This window comes from Chiloscyllium plagiosum, unplaced genomic scaffold (assembly GCF_037043375.1).
Source record: "Chiloscyllium plagiosum isolate Xiang-an unplaced genomic scaffold, Cpla_swu_hap1 HiC_scaffold_7, whole genome shotgun sequence".
Lineage (NCBI taxonomy): Eukaryota > Metazoa > Chordata > Chondrichthyes > Orectolobiformes > Hemiscylliidae > Chiloscyllium > Chiloscyllium plagiosum.
The window spans coordinates 67,205,677-67,233,492 of NW_028270145.1; the positions used below are offsets into that span (position 1 = coordinate 67,205,677).

A 27,816-nucleotide genomic window follows, 5' to 3' on the forward strand; every position below is an offset into this window, starting at 1 on the left:
ATGGGCTGAAAGTTGAAATGCTTTATGTATGTTTGCTTATCAGGTCTACCATGTGTCTCTGCATGTGATTTGGTGTCATCATTTGCTTGTTTGCCATGTTCTTGATATTCTTTTTGATGTACCAATTGTCCTTTAATTTCTTCTGAAAAGTTATTGTCTGTGCACCAAAGATGATGTCAAGAATTCTGTGTTAACTAAAATATTTTCAAACTTGTTTAATTCTTTTTCCTTTCTTAAATTTATATTCTATTGTGAATGTCTTTCTGGTTAATGAACAAGGTTGCTGCAGTAGATTAACCCTTATAAATCCAACTATCCTGATTAGCATTTTGTGTAGAGGCAAATCACATCCTTGAATTTGTATTCTGCGCCTCGTGTTGCATGGAACTAATCTTCCATTCTGTTTCCTATTTTGCTGGCTTTTATAGTTAACCGGAAGATTTTCATAGTCCTTGTCATAATATACTGTACACTTCAATTTAGTAGCTTGAGCAGATTTTGATACTCTTTTTTTCAAACCTTTCTGTTAAACTCGTTTCTTTTTCCTGAAACCCCAGCACATTTATGGAACATTATTTGCTGTAATTTTTTTAGTTTTTGTTTTCTTCCCTCTAACCAACCAATCATCCCTGTACATTAACTTGTGTTTTTAAGTATTCTGTGAGGGACATCATCAAATTATTTTGTTTATTTGTTGAAATTTATATTAAACTGAAAGTACTGCATTCTCTCCATCTACTTTCTTAAAGAATTATATAAGGTTGATCGCATGATGTGCCCTTTAAAAAAAATTAGTACTGACTCAGCTCGATTTTCATGATTTTCTGGTGAGTATATTGTGAAATAGTTCCAAATTTAGATCTTTGAGTAGCATCAATGTCCTATAAGAAAATGGTATTTGAAAATTAAGTATTTACTTAAGTCAGAACCATATTTATTAGTTGGGTTGTGAATGGTAGTATGGTTCAAAAGGCTTTTTACTCAGTGTGGGATATTGTATAATGTTTGCATGAAAATTTTGTTCAAATAATTGCATTGTGCTGTGTCCCTGTGAGAAAAATGTCTATGTATATTAATTAGTACAGCGAACAAGCACTTCATCTTTTTTTTATTTATATATTACTAATTTTAAATGCACTCCATAGAAAATAGTATTTTCCTTTTATTCTAATATTAACTTTGGCATTCTGTCTTGTGTCAGTATGGAGGCTTTAGTGGACATATGACTGGAATGGCAGGGCCAGGTGGACCAATGCATGCTGCCCCACCAGGTGCATACCAGCCTTACTCTGCATATACTGGGTATCCTTCTGCTGCTTCAGTGGATCCAATGTGGAGTTACTTCACTGCAATTGCTGGGCAAGTAAGTACCACAAAATTTGGTTTCTAAGTGTTTAAATATGGCAAAGCACTTTGTATGATATGCAGCTCTGTTTTTAACCATAGATTCTTCTATCATGCCCTGAATCTTAACTTTTGCTTTCCCTTAAAAATCTATTCACAGGGTGACTTCTTTTTTTTTTACTCTTTCACCTTGTAACAAAAATAGTATTCAGCAGCATGTGAAATATTTTAGCCTACAGCACCAATTTGTATTCATTTATGCCAAATAGGAACAGTCGTAGTTATAGTTTCCTTAATCTTGAGAATCAAAAGGAGATTATGGTGGAGAGTAGTGAATTCACACCGGTATAAAGAGGATGCTGTTTGGTTAAAACTGATTTTGACAATGAAAGGAATCTGAAATTTTCTACATCAAACCTCTGTTTACCAGACATAGACTGCTTGACTCTGAAACTGGTAGCAAAACAAGAGAAATTGTTCCATCTTTTGCTTGATTTAGAAATTTCAATTTGCTTGATACGAATGCAATGCATTAAATCTCATTTGAAAAAAAGTAAGGTCTCAATAGAAAAGTAGGAAACTTTTTAAAATCATTCTTCTTGCCTTCGAAATCTATCAATTTCTTTGTTGCATTTGTGCCTTCATTTTCTTGAGAGGTTGTTGACTGGATGGCTGATTTATGATGTAGAGTGATGCCAACAGTGTAGGTTTAAAGCCCATACTGACTGAGTCACCATGAACTATCTAACTCCTTAATCCCGGCCCTTACTTAAGGCATGTTGACCCTCAACTCTTAATTCATTGTTACTCCTGCTCTCGGAGAGCAGCTTATGGGACTAAGATAGCTTTCACTTGCGCAGTTTCACATGTTCACATTAATGGAGATTCCAGTGGTTGTAACGTCTCAATTTCTCATCACTAGCTTCCTAAATTGCCCAGCAAATCAACTAAATAGGTCTAACAGCTTTAGCTGCCAGTGGAAGTGGTAGAGGTGAGTACAATAATAACATTTCAAAGACATTTAGACAGCTACATGGGTAAGAAAGGTTAAGGGTGATATGTAACAAATGCATGGGACTAGTTCAGTTCAGGAAACCTGGGCGAATTGGGCCGAAGGCAGTGCGGTGCTTCCATATTGTATGATGCTATGACTTTTGAATTCCTCTAATCTTACTGTCTATCTCAAAACTTTGACCAAGCATTTTAGCTACTGTCATATTTGTGTGGCAGCTCAGTCTCTTAATTTTGACTATTCCTGTTCCTATTTCTTATGGTCTTATTCGCAACACAAATGCCAGACAATGACCGTTGGCAAGAAGGAATATAACCAACACCCCATGATGTTCAATGGCATTGCTATTGCTGAATCTTATACCATCAACATTGTGATGGTTACCATTACCCAGAAACTGAACTGGACTAGCTGTATAAATACTATGATATTTAACACAGTACCACATGAAACTCTTGAAAATAGTTGTAATTCATGGAATAAGGGAGGCAGTAGTAATGTGGAATGAAAATTGGCTTATTGTTACAATGCAGTTTTGGTACTTGCCACATACATTGTATGGCTGTAAGAGTAGGCCCAGATGCTAGAAATCCTGCAACAGGTAACTTGCCTTCTGACTCTCAAGTCCACCATCAACACAGCTCATATCAGGATTGTGTTGAAAGACTTTGCAATTGCCTAAATGAATGCAGCTTAACATTAGATACTTGGTACACTATTGATAATGAAGATACCTACTTGACTTAGCATTACATATGCCATTGTGTTTTTTTTCTTTTTTAAATAGGGCCCAATAGTGCCCTTTATTTTGGCCAAATCACCCATTAGAGAAAGTGAGGGCTGGAGTTCAGAGGTGAAAATGTGTTGCTGGAAAAGCGCAGCAGGTCAGGCAGCATCCAAGGAGCAGGAGAATCGACGTTTCGGGCATAAGCCCTTCTTCAGGAAGGGCTCATGCCCGAAACGTCGATTCTCCTGCTCCTTGGATGCTGCCTGACCTGCGCAAATTACCTATTGTTGTATATATTAATTATTTATTTAAAAATTGTTGTACCTCACTACCTTTTCATTCCACTTGCATCAGCATTAACAACTGGTGCTATACTTTTTAGTCTCCCTCAATCCCTCCATTTCTCTTTGTAGAAGAAAACAGCCCATTAATAAGGACAGAAAGTGCTAAGATGGGTGGTGAAATAACAAACATCTGATTTCTTCCCTCAGGAGAGACTCATGACCCTAATTGTCACTAATGACTGTGTTCAAGCATCTGACTGGAATCAGAGGGTCCCTTTGGCTGAACTTGGTGCCAGGACCCCATATCAAAAGGGTGTCTCCTTTTGATTCGACTGAGGAGTACTCTCCTTTTATACTTTGAGACATGTCCCTTGAAGTATGTACAGTGTGTTAGCGGAGTACAAAGGAACCTTGGTTATCTGAATATCGGATTATCTGGCAAGATCGCAAGGTCCCGACACTCGGCTAAACCGTTATCCAGCATTCGATTATTTGGAATTTGATTAACCGAATGAAATACTCCCCACCCATATCCTTCGGATAATCGAGGTTTCTCTACTGATGACCGTAAGAAGCTGCCTGGTTTTGTGACTGTACTAGGTAGCAAGGCAGTATAGAGTCATAGCGATGTATAGCACAGAAACAGACCCTTCATTCCACTTGAACATTTAAGCTCTGGGCAAAGTGCAAAAAGGCAAGGCAAGAATACTGTGAGCACCCAAGTCGACACCAAAAGAGGAAGTGATGAGAGACCAGCTCTGAGATGCAGTCTGGATCAATCTGAGCTGGGTTACTGTCCCTGTATGCAGGATCCTTGTAGCAGCGTTCCAATTAAATATACCAGTGCACTCAGAAGCACTCCCTGATGTGCCATGATGATGCAGAGAGGTTGGCATGGTGGATACCAATGTCCATGAAAATGGGGTGTGTATGGCTGTTTCCCTGTAGATATTGGTGCAGAGGAGCAAGTAGTGATCTGAACAAGTAATTCCCAGGTACCTGCTCTGACTTTCATGTTGAGAATTCTGGATGTCCAGTTTCTGTCTTACAGGGGATAGAATGGGAACATGCCTATTACTGAGGTGATTTCATAGTAATGAGGATAGTAATTGTAAGGGATAGGATTTATGAACATCTGGATAGGAATAATGTGATCAAGGATAGTCAGCATGGTTTTGTGAAGGGCAGGTCGTGCCTCACAAACCTTGTTGAATTCTTTGAGAAGGTGACTAAGGAGGTGGACGAGGGGAAAGCAGTAGATGTGGTGTATATGGATTTTAGTAAGGCGTTTGATAAGGTTCCCCATGGTAGACTACTGCAAAAAATACGGAGTTATGGCATTGAGGGTGAGTTGGAGGTTTGGATTAGGAGTTGGCTGGCTGGAAGAAGACAGAGGGTAGTAGTTGATGGCAAAGGTTCATCTTGGAGTGCCGTCACTAGCGGTGTTCCGCAAGGATCTGTTTTGGGATCATTGCTGTTTGTCATTTTTATAAATGACCTGGAGGAGGGGTTAGAAGGTTGGGTGAGCAAGTTTGCAGATGATACGAAAGTCGGAGGAGTTGTAGACAGTGAGGAAGAATGTGGCAGGTTACAGCGGGATATAGATAAGCTGTGAACTGGGCAGAAAGGTGGCAAATGGAGTTCAATGTAGCTAAGTGTGAGGTGATTCACTTTGGTAAGAGTAATAAAAAGATGGGGTACTGGGCTAACGGTCGGATACTTGGTAGTGTGGATGAGCAGAGGGATCTTGGTGTCCATGTACACAAATCTTTGAAAGTTGCCACCCAGGTAAATAGTGCGGTGAAGAAGGCATATGGCGTACTGGCTTTTATTGGTAGAGGAATTGAGTTCCGGAGTACTGAGGTCATGATGCAGTTGTATAGGACTCTGGTGCGGCCACATCTGGAGTATTGTGTGCAGTTTTGGTCGCCATACTATAGGAAGGATGTGGAGGCACTGGAACGAGTGCAGAGGAGGTTTACCAGGATGTTGCCTGGTATGGTAGAAAGATCGTATGAGGAAAGGCTGAGGCACTTGGGTTTGTTTTCATTGGAGAAAAGAAGGTTTAGGGGTGACTTGATAGAGGTGTATAAGATGATTAGGGGTTTAGATAGGGTCGACAGTGAGAATCTTTTTCCTCGTATGGAGTCAGCTATTACAAGGGGGCATAGCTTTAAATTAAGGGGGGGTAGGTATAGGACAGATGTTAGGGGTAGGTTCTTTACTCAGCGAGTCGTGAGTTCATGGAATGCCCTGCCAGTAGCAGTGGTGGACTCTCCCTCATTATGGGCATTTAAGCGGGCATTGGATAGGCATATGGAGGATAGTGGGCTAGTGTAGGTTAGGTGGGCTTGGATCGGCGCAACATAGAGGGCCGAAGGGCCTGTACTGCGCTGTATTCTTCTATGTTCTATGTAATAAGCTTTGATTGGGCGCCATCTCACACTCGCCAGCAAGAATCTCATCTGGATGCCTGGAACTCTTCGAAAATGCAGCTTGGTGCTCCTGATGTCAAGAACTTGTCAACTTGATTCTCTTTAATGTGGGCTCTGGCAAAAAATTTATCAGGACCTGGAACAATTCTAAATAGGATTGCTGATTCAAAGCTGCTGCAGACTTGTATCTATAGGGCAGTGTGATCTTCTTTGTTATATACTTTAGAAACATAACCATCAAATTTGATCTTTCTCTCGTGATGCATGATGAGGGTAAGCAGCTGAAGTTATGGAAAGATATATAGGAACTATATTTGAGGCACCTTTTTTTAAAATCTGATAATTCAGGAAAATTTGCTAATGGCAAGTTGAGAAATGCGTTTGAAAACACTAAACATGGTTCTGAATACAGCAGCTGGAAGTTTTTTGTTCAGCAATGGACTTTGCTTTTTTTGCTTTGGGACGTTCATCACAATGATATTGATTTGCACCTGAAGCATCTATTTAACTGCTCCTCACAAGTCCTGGGGTTCATCAGCCTGTGATTGCAGCTTCCATCCTGCCATCCACAATGGTATCCACATCTACTAAAAGTACTTTGAGCTGTAGTCGTTCAAGAAGGCAGCTCACTGCCACAAAATTCTCATTCTATGTCTTAAACTTTCTTTGTATTAGCACCTCTATCCAGTATCTGGACGATTTTATAATGCCCTGGCCATTGAATGATCCATCTTTTGTCACCATAGAATAAAAGCTTTGGAAATAACTGTTTTCCCCAAGAATATTTAAGACAGCAGACGTCTACTGCAAAAGTGAATCTCAGAACTGAACTCAAAGTTAAAAATGGACACCTTGTCTCAATGCAGTGACTTAAATGGCAACACTGAATGTTTGAAGATCTGAAATCTTGTATATAGCCTTCTAAAATGCACAATACATTCAGCTACAAAATGGCTGTTCATCTTTCAAAGTCAATGGATTTCTAACCATATCTTGCTAGCATCCAAAGGGCCATTTTTATAAAGCCTAGTGAAGCTACACCACCTTCAGTAGTCCACTAACTGGCATCCAGCTCTTAAAAGTAAAGTCAAAACAAAGTATTTTAGTTAAGGAACCCCAAGGCCATGTCTTGCTTTCTTTTTTGAAAGGGAACTAACCCATATGGTTACTATATATTCTTCCATAAGTTTCTGATTTTTTTTTTTGAGAATATCAGCAGATACTCATTCATACCCTGCCTTTGCTTTCTTCACAAAAGCTGCTCAGTTTTTAATCTTCTGTCTTAACTTCCTATGTTTCCACTTAAATTTTGACCACTGTCTGTTATGTAAAACCTTGAACAATCATTTGGCAAATGAGGAAATCAGAATTTGTTACTTATTCGAATTGAGATTTTTCTAATCAGTATTGCTGTTACTTCATACCTGTTCCCTCATGTTCTTGATCCTTTCACAAGTGGGAACAGTTTTTCCTTATCTACCCTGCTCTGATTTTCATGGTTTCGAAGAAAATGAGATACTCAAAGGAGAATAAAAGTACTAGCAAAGTTAGAGGATAAATTTAAAATGTGATTTAATGATGAGAACTATGCTGACATTGCTCCGACTAAATCGTAATAATGGTGGGAGCTCTAAATGGGCAAGGAGATTTTATTTTGGAGGAGTTATCATAGTCTCTTACTCGGTTTTCATAAGGCTATTATCTATAATGAGCTCCTGTATGATGAGCACCTTGACCTCAAGTGAATGGATGATCCGGAGGTATCATCTTGAAGAGAAACAGCAATAAGTACCTCTTTATACCCTTTGGTGAATGTAAATAGATGTCCAGAGGGATGTATTAAAACTATCTAAGATGGAGTCAAGTCTGGATTGTAGCAGGAGATTAAGAAGGTTAAGGACTCTGAGGATTGGGGAATGGGTTTATGATAAAGTAATTGAGAAAGAAACATGATAAATGAAGAGAGGGTTCATGTGGGAGTGGGTTAAAAGCATTTTTTTTTGTTTTTTGGGGGGGGAAAAAGGGTTGTAGGAGAAAATTTGAAAAATTATTGCATCAATCAGTTTTGACCTCCTTCCTTCCTATCAAAAAGATGTTGTGAAACTTGAAAGGGTTCAGAAAAGATTTACAAGGATGTTGCCAGGGTTGGAGGGTTTGAGCTATTAGGGGAGGCTGAATAGACTGGGCCTGTTTTCCCTGGACTGTCTGAGGCTGAGGGGTGACCTCCATAGAGGTTTGTAAAATCATGAGGGGCATGGATAAGATAAATGGACAAAGTTTTTTTTTCCTGGGGTGGGAGAGTCCAGAACTAAGGGCATAGGTTTAGGGTGGTGAGGTGGAATTTAAAAGGGAGAAAGTGAGGTCTGCAGATGCTGGAGATCAAAGTTGAAACTTTATTGCTGGAACAGCACAGCAGGTCAGGCAGCATCCAGGGAACAGGAGATTCGACGTTTCGGGCACAGGCCCTTCTTCCTGTTCCCTGGAATTTAAAAGGGACCCAAGGGGCAACTTTTTCATGCAGAGGGTGGTGCGTGTATGTAATGAGATGCCAGAGGAAGTGGTAGAGGCTGGTACAATTGCAGCATTTAAAAGGCATCTGGATGGGTATATGAAAAGGAAGCATTTAGAGGGATATGGGCCAAGTGCTGGCAAATGGGACTAGATTAGGTTAGGATATCTGGTCAGCATGGATGAGTTGGACTGAAGGGTCTGCTTCCATGCTGTACATCTCTCTCACCCTCTGACTTTAAACTGCGCAAGTAACCACATTTGAATTGTCAATTAAAACCTGACTTAAGTAGGCCTGATTAGCTGACTGTGTTATTAGGTTACTTGTATCATAGTAGAAAATAGAAAGGAAACAATAGAAAATGTGCAGAATAGGTCCTTTGCGTTAACGTTTCTTTAAGTAGTAAGCCTGGAGCATTAATGAAATGTTTCTGGAGTTTAGAGATGTTTGCAGGTGAATGCAGGCCAGAAATTCTAGGAAAGGTGGAAATTTTAGAGAATGCAGTATGGAAGTAATTTCATTGTGGTTGAAGATTCAGGTGTGCAGAATTGGTTGTGGAGCTAACAATAATAGTGAACTTGAGACAACTGGAACGGCTAAAAACAAAGTTTTCTTGAGGCCAGGAGAGTGAATCTCTAGCCAAGGGTGAGATTGGCTGAAGATGCAAATTGAGTAGGACTAGTTCTGCGTGCAACGGATGAAGGTGGTAAGCTGAAAGTTCATTAATTGCTATTCTGTGTTGCTTTACTTTGTGCATCTTACATCGTAATCCTGTGCAGAAATTTGTCCTGATTTTTAAACAAGCCTGAGGACTTGAAATTTGAACAAATTGACTGACTGAGAAAAGCAAAAGGCATTCATGTTTGTAGGGCTGAACAGTGATTTAAGTCAGTCTAAGTTGTTGTTCACTTTGAAATTTGGTGTCACTGTTTCAGTCCTGATGAGTGCTAGAGAGAAATTTTGACAGCTTGTCTATTTTTTGCCGAGCAATATTCCAAGTTTTGTAGCTAATGTATGTTTGAGGCTAAAATATCTCCTCTGTAGAACCAGGGAACCTTGTACCGGAAAAAGGTTGATTGTAGAAGAAAGACAGTGGATGGTGGAAGATATGTGGACAAAAAAGACTTCCATAAGCAATTAACTTCCCAGACAATATTTTGCATCTCTGTGACATAATTTTAGAGTTTCTGGTTTAACTTGGGGACTTAAAATGATTTGGACAGAAGTTGGATTCAGAAAGGAGAATAGCAAAATTAGTAGATAAATGTTGAACTGTCCCTCCTAATGATATTTGAAGGGATGGAGGGAAGGGATCTTTACATTGTCTAAATCTATGGTTACTGAAAGTAAAAGGCTTGTTCTTAATTGTTTTAATTTTTCACATTGGGACTAATACATGATTGTGATGCAGCATTTCTTAGCCACATACAAACAAGTTTAGTGATTTTATTTTACTTCTCTGATTGCAAGGAATATTTATGATAAATATAAGTAAAAATTGTTACCCAAGCTACTGGTCATACAGAACTGTAGCAGGGCTCGGTAGGAGTTCATAAAGCCAGAATAGTTTGCAGTTTTTTTTCCCAGATTGGTCAGTTGTTTGTTCTGTCTGAAAAAGCATTCACTGCAGGATATTATTCATTAAATGATGTAGAATGTGTTTTCATTTTAAAAGTCCCATTTATCCCATAAGATTGCTGTTTATTCCATCATGGTATTTTGTTGGAGCCTGAGGAAAATTGTTACTGTTGCACCTCATGTAGCAAATGTAATCTACCAGCTCAGCCAAAAAAAGTCTTGATAGAACTAAACGTCTTGGCTCAAGGTTTAATGAGTTTAATTAGCAGACAAGCCTGAACTTTGGTTTGATTTTGTTCAAACTTGGTTTTTTAGAAGTTTTTTTTTAACTGTGATCTCTCCCTTGCCTTACCAGGGCTGTCGTGTTGGAGTTCTGTTTCAAAAATGTTATTTCATTGTGCATGGAGTATAGTATTGCAGTAGCATTATTCCTAATCTTCTAAAACCATTTGAAGAATTTCTGCTTCTAAAAGAGGTTAAGAGTAAGCGTTTTTTGTGTCCTTGGAGATTACAAGGCCCTTGTGTAGCCACAAGTAAAGACTGTAGCTCCTATGAAACTGTATTGTAGAATCTTTTCACTTGGACAGCCTCTGGCGTTTAAAGTTCACGTTACAAGTGGAAAATGCAGCAAAAATTTAAAGCAGTAAATTGTACTTAAGTGAAAAGAATGTGATAGTCTTGTCTATAAATTTAGAAGTTCTTTGCTCTCTCTAATGGAGACTCTCTAAAGCAACTTTCAGCAGTAATCACAAACTGTTAATACACCTGAAATCTAACCTTTTGTTTTAAAAATAAAGTATAACAACTTTAGTTTGCTACATTCCATTTAAATTGGGATTAGTGCAACATGTTTGGACTTTGAATATGATATGTGACCCTTCAGGGTGGAGATTTTACACTGGTTTCTGCTTCCTAGAAATGATCAACTTCATTTCTTCCTTTCATGGTCAGTCACTTGCCTGCCAGAAACATCAGTGCTGGATCCACTGTCTTTTGTCATTTACATAAATGATTTGGATGTGAAAATAGGAGGAGTGGTTAGTAAGTTGGCAGACGACACCAGAATTGGAGGTGTAGTGGACAGGAAAGAAGGTTACCTCCGAATACAGTGGACCTTGATCAGATGGGCTAAGGAGTGGTAGGTAGAATATCAATTAGACAAATGTGAGATATTGTGTTTTGGTAATGCAAAACAGGGCAGGACTTATCTGCTTAGTGGTGACGTCCTGGGAAGTGTTGCCAAACAAAGACATTGACACGCAGGTTCATAGTTCCTGAAGGTGGAGTCATAAGTAGACAGGATAGTAAAGAAGACATTTGATATACTTGCCTTTATTGGTCAGTGCATTCACTGTAGGAATTGGGGTGTTATGTTGCAGCTATACAGGACATTGGTTAGTCCAAATTGGAATACTGTATTCAATTCTGGTCTCCCTGCTATAGGAAAGATGTTCTTAAACTTTTGAAAGGAGTTGGAGAATTTGAGCTACAGGGAGTGGCTGAATCTGTGGAATTATTATCTGGGGCTATTATCTGTGGAATGTCGGAGGCTGAGGGGTGGCCTCTACAGAAATTTATAAAATCATGAGTGGCGTGGATAGGATGAATAACCAAGGTCCTTTCCCCAGGTTCGAGGAGTCCAAAACTAGAGGGCATAGGTTTAAGGTGAGAGAGGAGGGTGTAAAAGGATTTCGGACAACTTTTTGACACCAAAGGTGTTGTATGTATGGAATGAGCTACCAGGGGAAATGGTGGTGGCAGATACAATTACAACATTTAAAAGGCATCTGGATTGGTATATGAATAGAAAGGGTTTGGAGGGTTAATGGGACAAATGCTGGGACTAGATTAATATAGAATATCTGGTCAATATGGACAAGTTGGACTAAAGGGTCTCTTTCTATGCCAAAGAACACTGTATCTAAATCTAAGAATGCTTGGGAGTAAACACAGATGCTGACTGTGATTCTTAAGAGAACTGAGACTACAACAAAGTATCCCACAGAAGGAATAGTGTTCAAGGTGGCAAATGCAACAGAGCAAATGTGTAAAATGGTACATCAGTCATGAGCTGTTTGAACCTGTTGGAAAACTATCTTGAACAATATATTTATGAATTGCTTGTGTATGCATTTTTGTTCTAGAAACCTGGTATTGCAAAATGTGTAATTGGCTTTAATTCTATCTACTTTGTATTGCATTTTGATTGTTTTCTATTCCTTGATGAATACAGAACAGTGCAAGTAGATTTTCTTTAAAAGACAAAATTATTCCAAATGTGGTAATTGATAATTCATCCATGTACATATACTTTTCAAAGCTGGTTTATGTTTTTTGAACATTTTATTTAGTTGAATCATTTTTTTTAGATGTTGAACCTGCCAATCCAGAACTTTCATGAATATCCATATTTCAAAATTTTGCTACGTAACGAACAATGTAACTTAACCTGTTAATATGTTCAATCTTAATTGAAACACAATAATACCTGCTGACTGCACATTTTAGAGTAGTTGGAACAACATTTTAAGTTGTAAATGTTTTATGTCAAATGTTTTGATAAATGTAAAGTGGTTAGAAACTGCGTACAATACAAACTCCTGTCTGCTATTATATCAATTAATTTTTAAGCTCTTTTTACAGGATGGAGAAGTGGACGCTGAGGAACTGCAGCGATGTTTAACACAGTCTGGGATACATGGTACCTACAAACGTAAGCAGTTCTTTGTGATTTCTCAAAAAAAAACCATTAAATACATGATTATAACAGCATAAATGTATTTGTTTGAACGTGCTGTTCTGGCTGTTTTCAAAAACTCATTTGGCAGTATTTCCTGTTTCACCATGTTCACCTGTTTCACAAATCACTGGCTAAATCCTATCTACTTATTTCCAATCCCATCCAATCACAATCTTTGTTTTAAAAAGTTGCCTTGTATTTCCAAATTTAAATTCCATATAAGGTCAAATTCCCCCTTGTATTATAGAAAAGGTAGGCTAGGATAACCTATGACAATAGGGAAAAGTGGGCAAGAATAATTAGTTATAATTTGATATAAAGTTTGCGTACCAGTTTGTATGAGAATTAAAATCAATGTTCAGCATTTTAGTCACTTTATTTGTCTTTAGCAATATAATTGTAGAAACAAACTGGCTGCTATTTCCCCTATTGGTCCTATTGAAAGTTCTTGACTAAATGCTGCTCTAGTGCCGGTTTTCTTTTTCCAGCATTTTGATTTGGATGCCCTAAAGTTTTGTAAACTACTATCTGTATAACCAGTTCATTTTTAATGTGGTTGGAAGGAAGTTCCTTGTTCATCTAAGAATATTAAATTGTCTTGCAGTTAAAAACAGTTTTAATTAGATTTTATAATTTTATGTACTTGGGCTGTGTCCTGTTATTAATAACTAAGAGAAATGCAATCCTAGCTAAGTTTTACTTGTGAAATGCATGCATTTTTGCTTTTACTGCACAGTATTCACTTCACACGCCTAATAATTATGTCTTGTGTTCAGCTTTTAGTTTGGAGACCTGCAGAATCATGATCGCCATGCTGGATGTATCCTAATAACTGTTGATGTGATGATGCAGCATAGGAATATTTCTCAACAGCGACTTGTGCAGATGTATAATCCAAAATCTTATGTGTTGGTTTTTGTGGTACAGAGGAACCTCGATTATTCAGTATTCTATTATCCGAATATTGGATTGGTAAGATTGCAAAATCCTAGTGCTCGGCCAAACTATGTTGTCTGCTATTTGATTATCCAGAATTCGATTAATCAAACAAAATACTGCCCGCCCATGTCATTTGGATAATCGAGGTTCCACTGTATTTAAAACTTAGAAGATTTCACTTATGAAACAGTATAATGTAAAAAAACAAAACACCTAGATGCTGAAAATATGAAATACAACTGAAATTTCTCAACTTGAGTCAGGCCCCATCTGTGAAGACAGCAACAAGTGCTTGAGGTCTGTGACCTTTCATTAGAGAAGGTCGTCACTTGAAATGTCAACTGTTTCTGCGAATGCAGATTCTGTTAGACAAGATGCACATTCCAGCTACATTTGCTACTTTTCATTGAGTACATTTATTAAGGTCTATTTCTTCTCCATTGCAATTCCTTTTGAAGCTAAGTTTCTCCCACAATGTATCTCAATAGTTTTTTTTATATAGCCCTGTAACTTGTGTCTAAGTTACTGTGTTGGTAATCCAAAGGCCTGGACTAAATAATAATTCAAATTTCACCATGGCAACTGGGAATTTAATAAATATATATTTATCAATGTTTATCAGTAACAGTGACTTTTGAAATTACTGGATTATCATCAAAAAATGAACTTCTTTTAGAATCCAGCTATACTCCAGACGTTGTCATAAGCATAAAATTTGTGGTATTTTAAAAAAAAACTTATTCAGTCCATTTAACCCTACAATGACCTCCTAGCTAACACCTGTGGACTTGTGCTGAAGTTGGGAGGGCTTTCCCACAAACTAATCAAACAACAATATGAAACATTCATTCCTACAGAATCCTCTCCCTTTACCAATGTCCCAGATTATACTATCACTATTCCTGGATGCGTCCTGTAACACTAAGACTGACCTAGCAAAAGTGGTGGCAATGCTGTATATAGTAAGAAATAGAGATTAGCATTTTTACCCAGGACTTCATGCATGGATGAGGTCAAGCCATGCATAGGAGAGGGGAAACTCCTTCATTACCAAGTACTGCCCTCCTTCACGTGATGAATCAGTGGTCCTCCATGTTGAACACTGTTTAGTAGAAGGACTACCAAAGGTGCAGATACGTATGTACTTAAATGTCCATCACTCGAGAGTAGCTGAGCAGCACCACTACTAACCGAGTCCCAAAGAATGTAACTACCATCATGCTATTGATAGGAATAGTACTGCCCATGTGAGCTGACGTTCGATTATAATACCTGGATACCCTTTTCTAGATTGTGTGGCACTACCACTATGCAAAAGGGGATGGATTTAGAACAGATCTAGTGGCTCTAAACTAGGCATATCTATGCTGCACTGTGGGCACTGGCAACAGCAGAATTGTTTTCTACCAAAATTTGTATCGTTTTAGTTTAGTATTTTCCTAACTGTACCATTGCAGTCATCATGCCAGGGAGTCCAATGATGAAGTGAGGGACAGCCTGTCAGGAACCGTACCAATCATACCAAAATATGACCCTTCCTGGTGGTTACAACCAAGGACTGCACACATGCTAAACAGCATTCTAAAGTTAGAGTTGAACAATCCCATAACCAACAAAGATCTGCAGTCCCATCCCATATGGGCATGAGCTGTGCTGAACATTTAAATGACTAACTGGAGGAGATGGCTCCAAGAGCACCCTTATCCTCCATGATAGCAGAGCTCAGTACATCCATGCAAAAGATGCTTAGAAGCATTTGCTACTACTCTTAACCAGAAATGCTGAGTGGATGATTCCTCTTCGCTTCCTTCTGAGGATCCCAACATTGTAGATGTCAGTCTTCAGTAATTCAATTTACTCAATGTTGTATCAAGAAATGACTGAACACACTGGAGAAGCCAAAACTGTGGCCACATAGAGCACGCCTCCTGTTATACGGAGGACTTGCTCCAGATTAGGTGATCTTGGCCAGGTTGCTCCAGGAGTGTCACTGAACTAGGAATCCAGAGGTCCAGCCAAATGCACTCTGGTCATGAGATCAAAGCTTATCATTGCAGCTATTGAAATTTAAGTACTTTTTAAAACAAAAATCTAGAATTGTAAAGCTAGGGTGATGACAAATCTAATTGTTGGATAAATCTGTCAGTTTTACTTGTCCTCAAGTGAAGGAAATTCATATATGTTCTCGGAAAGCAAGGTAAACCCAGTCTGGTTCATTGCTGCCATATTAATCTCATGTCAATCATTGGCAAGATGATGGAAGGTGTTGACAGTGTTATCAAATGGCAATTGCTCACCAATGCTAAACTTGACATTTGCCAGGATAACTTGACGCCAAACCTCATTACGGCCTTTGTCCAAACAGGAGCAACAGAGCTCGCCTTCCAGAGCTGAGGGGTGTGTCAATTTTGATGGGATACAACTATTAATTGAATGAGTCATTAATCAATATTGAAGCCATTGGAAATTAGGAAAACTATCCACTGAAGTTTTTAGTAGCATAGAGAAAAATGGTTGTGGCCTTTAGATGCCAGTCTCCCTAAGCCTCATTGAGTCATGTCTTCTTTAAAAAAACATTTTTAATGCAGTTTTTGGTGAAATGTTTTTAATTCTGGTTAGAACTTAGTCTGCATACAGTAGATGCTTCACTTCTATCAGCAACAAATATAACCCTTGACTGGAGTATTTCAGAGAGATATGACTGGAAAGATGGGCTTTAATGAATTTAAAGAGCTATGGGCAGCACTGAATGGATGGAAACAGAACTTCATGATGTATGATCAGGATAGAAGTGGGACAGTAGAACCACTTGAGCTTGGTCAGGCTATTACATCGATGGGTAAGTAGTGAAACTTGTACTTTGCTTTTAAGGTGCTGGAAGTTTTATGAAGCTGCTATACTATGAAGGTACTGGATGGAATTTCCTATAACTTCCTGCTTGCATTTGTAACTTTACATCGCCATGTAATTCCAGAATAACTAGTTGTTACGGTGGTAACAAGAATTTATGCTAAAACAGACTGTAAAGTCAGTTTATTTTAAGGATAGTTTTTTTCTAAACCAGTAAAGTTTTTGAAGTATGTTTATAAATCTTAAATGCTCTTTAGTAGAAATTTGAAGAAAAGGGATTGTGGGAATTGGCAAAGTTGAATTTACTTAAAATCTGCAAACCGTTGCACAAAGTATATTTAGAATTAAAGCTCTAATTTGAGAACATCCTAACTAAAGTATAGGTAAGCATGACTTGTTTTGATTGTCAGGACCAGAAGCAATTATTGATTATGCAGGGTGATCTCCAGTTGTGCTTGTAGAATAGAAAATATTGGTCTAGAGTATTTCAGTCTTCAATTTTGGAAGACAGGAATTTAATGTTTAAAAAATTTAAATAATTATTTGTTTGAAATTTTAATCCTAGACACCACAAACTCTGAAGTCGTTTAAACATTAAATCAAATAGATCGGTTTATATTAAAAATAAATACAGGCTGGCACTTTTAAGAAAGCTGTACAATATAACTTAGACTTAAATCTTCGAGGAGTGTTACCACTCAATAATGCAATTCAACCATCTCTAGGTTGTGAAAGCTGTTGAGCATATACTGGAAAAGTGTCTTTGAAGATGCTATATCATGTAAGTGCTTTATCATAGCAATCTAATTGATTTTCGCTGGTTGTTTATGGAGTGTCAAAACTCAGCTGAGAAGAAAGCATCTCTGTGATTACAAAAAAAAAGTTGTCACATCCTCCAGTTAAAAAGTTTTACAAAAATTTATGGAAAAGTGGTGCACACAATGTTGCTTTTCATCTGGAATACTGTATTTGTTAATCCCAATAGATAATAAGTTCATTGTTGAAAACCTCTACAAAATCCCATGTTTCTGTATTATTCCTTCCCACAAATAATTTTTTAATGTTAACTGCCAATCTTTGAATAATAATTTCTTAAAGTTTAAGCAAAAAGTACATTTCTGAAAATCAAAAATTAATGAAGTATGATGATGTATTAGCATTTACTAAATTGAAGTCCTCCGTATCTCCAAATCTGACTGTTAGATAAACTCCTTGAGTGATGTGTCCGCTTTCCCAGGATGCATTGGTATATTTTGAGATTGAAATGCTGAGCATATATCTTTAACCATAGTAATTCTCTGGTACCTGACTGGATATTATTTGAAGAAAAGATAGAGAGCAAATTTCAAAAGCTTTGTTCAAGTGATGTGCAAGAGGAAAATGTCTGACTATATTGATTACTCACTGAAATCATTTATTTCTTGTCCTGTAAACATAGGAAATATAAGTTAAAATATCTAATAATTTGATCCTTAATAAAATTTTAATTTAAAATTAGATTAGATTAGATTAGATTACAGTGTGGAAACAGGCCCTTCGGCCCAACAAGTCCACACCGACCCGCCGAAGCGAAACCCACCCATACCCCTACGTTTACCCCTTATCTAACACTACGGGCAATTTAGTATGGCCAATTCACCTGACCCTGCACATCTTTGGACTGTGGGAGGAAACCGGAGCACCCGGAGGAAACCCACGCAGACACGGAGAGAACGTGCAAACTCCACACAGTCAGTCGCCTGAGGCGGGAATTGAACCCGGGTCTCTGGCGCTGTGAGGCAGCAGTGCTAACCACTGTGCCACCGTGCGCCCATAGTGTTTGGAGGAAACTTGGAGGACCATCAAGGAACCACTTGCCACCTACCTCCTTTGGAGAAAGAGAAGGAGTGTCTAAAATGGAGGGTTAAATACAACAACATAGGATGAGGAAGAAATACAGGATTTGAGCATATAGTTTAAAAGGAAAGTTTCAGCAATAAAGCAAGTAGTTAGACAGAGAAGAGATTGTAGTGGAAACTGTGAATAATGGGGGCAGAGTATAGGAAGGGAGCTGCAGAAAATTTCAAGCATTATTTTTTCCACAGCGCCCATCAGAAAAATGGAGCTTGGAATCTTCTGATGCTCCCTTTCCCACCACACCATTCCACCACCATAGCACCTGCTATTATTTTTTCACATAAATGGAAGGTGGAAATGACACCAGAAACTGGAGGGGATGGAAAGTGGGGGGAGAAAACCTAAAAAAGTAAATGCAGAAAAGAAATAGTGAGATGGAAAGGATATCCAGAAACCATAACACAGACAGCGAAATGAAAAGGGAGAGACCACATTTTCTGACTTAACATCTGTCCCACCATTGGTGATCAACTATTAATATTAAAATTTGATTTCTGGCAGACTTCCACCAAAAGTTTGTATTGAACTTCAAAGTTATTACTGGCTAAGTAGAATAACCACTCAAGTCACGTTGTAAGAGTGCAGAGTTGAGTGTAAAGTTAATTAAATTGTTCCGCTTAAGCGATATCCGGTTTTTGTCTGTAATTTTAAAATAATCATTTTAAATAATACTGTAAACTTTGGAGTATTGTTTCTCAAGTTTCACGTTATTCTTGAGTAACATATTCTGAATTTTTCTTTAGCTCACCTCCACGTTACAAGAGAGTCTACAGTGGCTTATTTGGCACAGCTTAAGTTTTAGATCTTTCTCAAAATCTGTTATGTTCTATTTCTGATACTGATGTTTAGAAAAATGTATAGCTGTATCACATGGCTTATCTCTGGGAAATGCATTTGTTGAGAAAATTTCGAATGGTTGTATTTGCAAATTATACAAATATTCATATTATGCTGCTGCTTTGGAGCTAGTGGCAGTGCCTGTTGTGTTGTATCACTTGGGATTATCCAGTTTGCAACTCCTTATTGAGAGTGCATCAGTTTTCAACATTTAAAGCTGAAAGTTTTCCAAAAATATTATTTTTGGCTGATCAAGATCCTATATCATACAGAATTAGTAATGTAAGTTTGATCATGAAAACCTAAAACATAAGAAAAAATTAACGATCAGTTCCTGACCAGTTTTTTTTCAGGATACTTGAGTTGTCAGTGTTGCTCTGTTAAAACTGTTAATAGGACTAATTATACATTTATTAATCCTGAACAACTGAAACAATTTGAAAGTTTATGGATCCTTGAAATTATTAGATCACTTGTTTGCACTTCCTAATTTATTTTCTCTCGCATTTTGTAACTCTGTCCAATTCCTGCAATTACATTTCCATCTTCTATATTTTACTGAAACAGCTTTTCACTGGCCTCCACGTTTTCTCAAAATTTTAGGTAGTGCCATATTGAGTATAAAAATTAACTTTATTTTTTTTTGATAAAAAGTTCCTGGATAGACATGAATCCATTGCAGTCAATTATTAATTCATGAAAAGCTATGTCTGAGTTGTCTTGCCAGGAGCAAGAGTATTATGAGCATGTGCCAAGGAGAACATTTTGCGTGCAAACTACATTTTGTGCAAGGAAGAACAGTGTCGTGTAATAACTAATTTATTTTTAATTGGCGTTTTGGGTAAGGTTGGTTTTTGCAATACCTGCTATCTAGTATGGTTCAAAGCCAAAATCTCAAACGAATCTGTGACCCATTTGAGCCTTGAAATAATACTTGTTTAAGGATTTAACTTAGGTTCAGTACATTTTTCTGCCTTCTATCTTGCTTATAATATTTTATAAAATATTCTAAATGAGCTATGGCAGTCATTTGTTTCAGAATATTATTTTGTATGTTTCAGGGTACCGACTGAGTGCTCAAGCTATAAATGGTATTATAAAACGTTACTGTAAAGATGGCAAGACCTACTTTGATGACTATGTTGCCTGCTGTGTAAAATTAAGGGCAGTTACAGGTATGCATTATCCTCGAATATCTTACTCAGTTTTATTGGAGGACAATTTTGTACTGTATTCTGAAGAATTTAGTTCTGAGTTACATATTGATATTGTTTGAGTAACTGCTTAAATTTCTTTGAGGTGGAAGAAGTTAATATTTAATTTGCCTAGATGACATATGATATGTTAATTTGTTAACTTGAGGTTGACTTTTTTTCGAGATTTTAATCAAAATCTTGAATGACTGGGCTACACCTATTTCAGTTTGTAAGATACTCCACACTTCATTGCACTGTGTCCTTAACAGCCATAATCAAAGTCGTACCTTTAATCATAAAAGTAACTGAACTCCATTCTTTTCAATGTCTCTGATTTCATTAAACCTTTCCTTTTTCTATCCTGTAGCCAATAATCTTGTTCGTTCATATAACTGTTCCCCAAGAATTTTAAGATTGCGATCTGACCTGTTATAACAGATGCTCCCTGGGTCTGACCCATAGATGTTTTTTAAAAAATTTCTTTATGGGATGTGAGACACAACAATATTTATTGTCCATCTGTGTTGGCCTGGAGGAGTTGGTGCCTATGTCAGTGTTGACTACAAACTGAATAGGAGCAGCTCTAAAAATATGTGGTTACAACAGCAATTCTGAGGCTGAGCATTCCAAGTGACTTAACATATATTTTTTAATCATTCAGGGGCATTTGGGTTTGCTGGCTTCACCAGCATTTATTGCACTGGAGAAGATGGTTGGTGAGCTGCCTTCTTGAACCTCTGCATCATTTGGTGTATAGGGGCAGTCACAGTGTAGTTTTAAAAAAAAAAGGAGTGCCAGGATTTTAACCCAGCCATATTGAAGGACCGATGATATAATTGCAAGTCAGTTTGGTGTTCGGCTTAGAGGGATACTTGGAGGTGTTGGTGTTCCCATGCAGCTGCTTCCTTTGTTTTTCCTCTAGAGGGTGGGGATCGTAGATTTGGAAGATGCAGTCAGAAGAGCTTTGGTGAGTTGCTGCAATATGTCTTGCAGATGGTACAGGCTATGACTACGTTGGTGATGAAGGGAGTAGATGAGGTGTTGCTTTTTCCTTGATGATACGCTTTTTGAATACTGTTAGAATTGTACTCAACAAGGAATGTGAAGAGTGCCCCATCAAACTCCTGGCTGGTCTTGTATATACATTCCTGCCAACTCCGGTGACCCTTCACTGTCTTGTTTAACAAGAATCTAGCTGCTACCTCCTCAAACATTCCAAACATTTTGCTTTCACAGCATTCTTAACATGAGAGCACTAAGTCATTTGATTTTGAGAGGAAAAGAATTGTGTTTTCTGTTTTAAATGGGTAATGTTTAATTTTTAAACTGTTGACTGTCAGTTCTACAGTCTCCAATTTGAGGAAGCACCCTCACTTGTCTGCCTGTCAACCCTCCTCAGGATCTTTTCATAGTTTCAGTCGTCATCTCTTCCTCTTGTAAATTCCAGTGGATATTGGCCTAGCTAGCCCAGTCCTCAGAAGACCTCTCGCTTTCACTCCCCTTCTCTAAACTTCTTCCAGTGCATTAACATCCATCCTTGAGAGAGTTGGCCAACACTGCACAGTACTCCAAATAAAGTTTCACCAAGGTCCTGTGTAGCTCGTGATGTGGAGATGCTGGTGTTAGCCTGGGCTGGGCAAAGTTCAAAATTAGGTAGCTATCTGACAAACGAGTAGCGCTCCAAAAGCTTGTACTTCCAAATTAACCTGTTGGACTATAATCCAGTGTTGTGTGATTTTTAACTGTGTACCTCAGGCATAACGTTCACACTTATGTTCAGTTCCCCTTGTGATAAATAGCTTCCTAATTCCTTCCTATACCGCAACTCAAAACTATGATGTATATTTTTTTCCTTTGTTAAACCAGAAAAAAGACTGGGTACTGTGGATATTTTTCATTTATTATCATTTTTGGACTGGTGACTTGAACTCATTGCGCACAACTTTGATTTTTTTTTGTTGCAGATGCTTTCAGACGAAGAGACAGTCTGCAGCAGGGATATGTGAACTTTGCTTATGATGATGTAAGTTCCTAAAATGCATGATTTGTTAGCTTTGAAATTATTTGCTCTGACTGTCTGCAGTGGCAACTGCGTCAATCATTGACCCTGATGGACACAATGGTAGAAATTGTTTTTAATTTAGTTTCGGTCGTGATATTAGATATCATTGATATGTATGGAGTCTTTATTAGATTTCATTTTTAAGAGTTTTAAGAACATTTTATTTAGTTAAATATTATAGTCATAATAAATAACCGGTTAACAGTTTCTTGCATTTGTCGAGTTATTTAATAAAACTGCTATAAATATGAAATGTGACACTTATCCAAAAGAGTGGTTACATTTGTTTGATTCTCAATCCATGAAAGTTTTGGCTGGATATAGATGGATTTGACTTAAGTTTGTTCATTTTAATTTTGTTGGTGTTTATCATGTTTAGAAATTGCAATGTATATTAACCTTTTCATTCTGTTTCACTTTTCAAGTTTATCCAATGCACCATGTCCATTTGAGTGCAACATTGCATCCATTATGCAAAGACTGGCCGCTGATGACTGATTGAAACCAGTGATTTATATTGCATTGAGGATAAATTGAACCTGCTCAAATTGCATACATGTCTAGTGGTTTTGTATATTTTCTTTTTTTATTGTGTAAAATAAAAAAGGAAATTCGATTTTATGATGTGTACACAATTTGTTATGCTATCACTTGCCAAATTTTTTTTTCTTTCATAGCTTGCAAAATATTAATTTACAGGTAAATGGCTTTGCTGCAATTGTGCCTCTTGGAACTTTGTGTAGTTTAAGACAAATGTTTAGGTTTTTAGCCTATTGTAACGTATGATGTAACAAGGTTAATATAAATAATCACATTTTTGTGAACCAAACATCACTTTGCATTTGAATAGCATTTCCATTTGCAATTTTTTAAAAGATTATATTTTTTTCACGTTTTCATACTGCTTTTCTCACCATGTAATAAAAATCTTTTACTTTCTGTTTAATGCTGGATATACAATTGTCAATGGAATAAAATAAAACTAGTGACAAATTTTTTTTTAGATAAGGTGTCTTTGTGAGAAATGAGAAATTACTGCCTTATCTGATTGTGTTGGGCGCAATATTTGTCTAGTGACATTCCAGAAAAAATCCTTGCCTACCTTCTCTCCATTTTATTTTAATTTAAAGACTTACAGGCCCGCATGCACTTGTTATTTTAAGTTGTATGACTACACTCTACTCCTGTCATCCACAGACTTTTAGAGGGAATATCTTCCATCCAAGAAGGCTGCAGTTTCAGTTTGTAATGTGTTCCATTTTCATCCATTCAAATTAACATTGAACTCTGCATACTGAATCCTCTTGTATGTTTATGATCAGTGTCAATGTGACTAATCATCCAACTGAGAAGGAAGTTCTATGCATCCAGGACATCGTGTTTTGGGATTCCTTCCTTCATATTTGGATCAATTGGATAATTTTCTTCATTATTGCATAAATGCAGGACCTTATTCCAAACTTTGCTTAGTTCAATTTCCTCTCTCCTTAAAATATTCCTTAATTATACAAGAAGTAAATTTTAAGATATTGTTTTGCTGAAATGTTCTTAATGGTTGTTTCCACCAAGTATAGTGTGGTTAAATGTTGGAGTCTCTCCACATTTCACATTGAGCTTTCATGGTTGCTGGGATTAAAAAGATTGGGGAATTCCAGCTAGTAGGGGTTACTGTCTTGGCTACAGATTTTTTTTTTTAAGCTACCAAACTATCTTTTTTTCTGGGATCAAGTTTTTAAAATCTTCATAAATTTTTGGCTTCTTCAGGTTGCTTATGTTAGCTGAAAATGTGTTGCTGGAAAAGCGCAGCAGGTCAGGCAGCATCCAGGGAACAGGAGAATTGACGTTTCGGGCATAAGCCCTTCTTCAGGAAGGGCTTATGTTAGCTATTAACATTACAATTACCAACACAGTAAATTTACATTCAGACTTTCCAGGTGATGTCCTTTTTGATCACTTTGGCTCGAACTTCTTTTAGACAAGGATGGCTTCCCTTCATTTAAAATCACTTCTTTAACAGCACTTTGAAATACTACTGAAACTCATTTGGGAATAGGACTGTATAACTAAATAATGTAGACAGTTTTGATTTTTAGTCTGTGCTGAATTATTTTATCGTAACTGAGGCAATAGCAACTGTCTTTTGGTACAGGACTATAATTCATTGAACCCTGCTCAGTGTAACTGTTAATTGGACTTTAAATGATTTGTGCCCTGGCAAAAACTGATTGTGTTGATTGAATCTAATTACTAGTCAACCCATTTTCGTGCTTCATGGAAATTGTGCATTTTTTTTAACTGTAGTTGCTGCTGTAGTGTAGGATACTTGGCAGTCAATTTGTGCATAGCCAGCTTCCAGAAACAAGCATATGACTAGATACGTTTCTTTAGTGGTGTTGATTTGAGAGATGAGTATTAATCACGTCACTGTGGTATCTCACCTGCACCTTTTTGATAAAATATTTTGCATCCATCAGAGGAAGAAGACGTGGTTTATGTTTAACATCACATTCAAATGACAGCACATGATAGCACTCCCTTAGGATAATCAGCCTGGATTTGTGTGCAAGTCTTCGCAGTGGGATTTAAATGAAACCTTCTGATCCAAGCAAGAGTGAACCACAGCTGACATGTTGATGAGAAAGGGAGAAACCTGGCAAAAACACAATTCTAACAAACTTCATATCACACAATCCAAGGTAGTAGGAATTTTTCAAGGTTCGCCAAAAATGGTGGTGTAATTGTGTTCTGCAACAGCTGAAAGCAGTTGGGGATCAGTTGATGGGAAATGCCTACTGGCTTCCATTTTACTACTTCAACTAAATCTCTTCAATGTCTTGTAGTTGAAAGTAAAGTTTTCAATTGTGGTTTTTGGGGAAATGTTGATTCAGACAACTTTGATTTATTGGGTCAGCTTACTTCAATTGTAGCCTGTGTTTTTAGAAGACTTTGCAATAGGAATTGACAGGTCGTTTGCATAGCAAACGAAAGGAAGATGCCTGACTAAAACTGCATTTAAACCAATCTGAAGGAGGGATTTCAATTCATTTTGACCATGGACAAATTTATGGCTTGCATTTTACAGGTTAAAAGGTCAATTCTCTGGTGACTAATGTCATCAGCCATGTGCATGTACTGAAGGCAGTTGGCTTATGGATCTTGTATCAAGTGGAGTTTATGACGATGAGAAATTACTCTGAGCAGCAACTCAAGGAATTCTTGAATCCCTGACAGTAGCTGATTTAAAATTTCCGTTGTACCCTCCAGGTCAGTGTTTATATCACAGAGAACCTTATGTGGGTTTTTGATGAACCATCTTCCAGGATATTATTTTTAATGCAGTTTCCCAATTGAGTTCATCATAAGGTTATCTTTTAATTGCAAGGAAACTGAACCTGAATACAGTCTAGGTTTCCATTCAAAGTAAAGCTCTGTACCAAGAAAACAAATACATTAAATAGTAGAGCACAAAAAGGTGTAATTATAAATAAAGGTTTTTGTAATCCAGGCTCTTCAAAAGTGACTGTCATATCATTGAACATATTTGGTCAATATTCTTAAGTATCCTAAATAGATAATTCAGAAATTCAGTATTTCAGCATTTGCTTTTAAGCAATATGGATGTAATCCTGAAAACAACTTTTGTAACGTGCAATTATTGACTACAGATGAGCCATACATAGCATGAAAAATATAACTTCAATGCATTTCAGTTGAGTAGGAAACTTCCAGTAACAATAGATTTATTTTGTCTTATTTCAAAAGCACTCAGGGAGAGGTTACAAGGACATTGTCAATTGCTAAGAATTTGCATATTATTGAGTATTTACTATTTATGTTATCTATGTTTCCAACACAACAAAGACTTGCTCTGATCCAGTATGATACCCTCCACAGAGAATCTCTAATATCTGTGAACACCACAGAAGTAGTGAGGCTTTTCATCAAATCATATGTCTAAATCATAAAATTATAAATCAAGAAACATATACAGAACTCAGAATAAGGATTGAAAAAGATATGGGATTAGGAATAAAATAAAAATCTCAATACATATTGTTATGCAGATATGGGTGTACTGTACCTTTTTTTTTAAGAGTTAAAAGCTAGCAAAATACCTGACAGCGCCAAGTGTTCTGAAAAAAGATAGTGTAACATGTGCTCCACTACTGAAGTAGCTAGGGTAGCTGATTGCCTGGAAACAACAGAACAGATTCTATTTAAGCCCATTAGTTTAAATTATCCACCGAAAAAAAAACAAACTCCAATTTAGTTTGAATTTAGTATATTGACAAACTTAAGAGCCAATGACACAATCCGATGCTTTGGGGGTATACGGCCAGGGAAAATCTCTCAGTTGAGAGGAGAACTGTCAAGCCACCACCATATAAAGACTGCCTGAAAAAAAAACTCTCTCAAAGAAACCTATATTGATCAGTAACGTGTGAAGCAGAATCCCCAAGAAAAAGAAAAGACAGGAATACAGAGAAAACTGAAAGCTGCCTGGTTTTGAGATGTGAAGTTTTGTTTCGTAAATCTTAATCAGTGGTTTTATCAGACTAGTGGAAGAAGAATGTAAAAGGTAGTTTAGAGGAAAGAATTGTAAATGGTTGATTATTCTGTTATATATTAAAAAATAAAATTAATTTTTACTACTTGACTTCTCGAATTTTCACAGATTACTGCACAGGATAAACCTTTTCTGTGAATTAGCAGAGGGGTTTATCCTGTGTCGTAACAGTTTGGGGGCTCGGGTTCATGATTTGAACCTTTTTAGACCTATTTGAATTGACTTGGGGGTACAAAAAATTCCCAATAGATTTAAACACTTGCAGTTAGTGTCCTAGATCTTTAAATAAAATGTAAGTGAGGCAGTTTGTTTACTTTCGGTGACGTATGGCTGAGTAAATTAAAAGAGAGAAATAGCTCTTAAAATTGCTAACGAAGTTCTGTGATTTGAAGATTATTCTCAAATTTGCCAAGAAAATTTAGAAGGAAACTAAAAGGCTGTACTTTTAAAATTATCAAGTTGGATTTAGGTTTAACCAACACTCAAACACTTAGGTGTATCAGACGAGCACAGTAGAGGTAGAAAAACTTAAATTACAATTGAGGAAAATGGAGTTAGAAGATAAACAGAAGGTTCTTGGCTGAGCAAAGAGAGAATTTGAACTAGAGAAGTTGCGACTTAGTCAGCAAAGCTTCCTCATTCCTGAAGAAGGGCGTATGCCCGAATGTCGATTCTCCTGTTCCTTTGATGCTGCCTGACCTGCTGCGCTTTTCCAGCAACACATTTTTAAGCTCTGATCTCCAGCATCTGCAGTCCTCACTTTCTCCTACTTAGTCAGCAAAGTCAAGTTAATAAGATGGAGACTAAAAGAGACAGTAATGATGTCAAAACTGTGCCACA

The 27,816-nt window shown here is 37.3% G+C and overlaps 1 protein-coding gene across 1 annotated transcript in view; it reads left to right on the plus strand.

Annotated features, from left to right (window-relative positions):
* Nucleotides 1-23,403, plus strand: part of LOC122551636 (sorcin-like) — a 40,010-nt gene extending 16,607 nt beyond the window's left edge. The window contains exons 2-8 of the mRNA XM_043693874.2: nt 1,202-1,363; nt 12,533-12,602; nt 13,406-13,449; nt 16,260-16,407; nt 20,213-20,326; nt 22,312-22,370; nt 22,835-23,403. Of these exons, the coding sequence (XP_043549809.1) occupies nt 1,202-1,363; nt 12,533-12,602; nt 13,406-13,449; nt 16,260-16,407; nt 20,213-20,326; nt 22,312-22,370; nt 22,835-22,861 (624 nt within the window). The 3' untranslated portion in view covers nt 22,862-23,403. The remainder of the gene's footprint in view (nt 1-1,201; nt 1,364-12,532; nt 12,603-13,405; nt 13,450-16,259; nt 16,408-20,212; nt 20,327-22,311; nt 22,371-22,834) is intronic.
* The last annotated feature ends 4,413 nt before the right edge of the window (nt 23,404-27,816 follow it).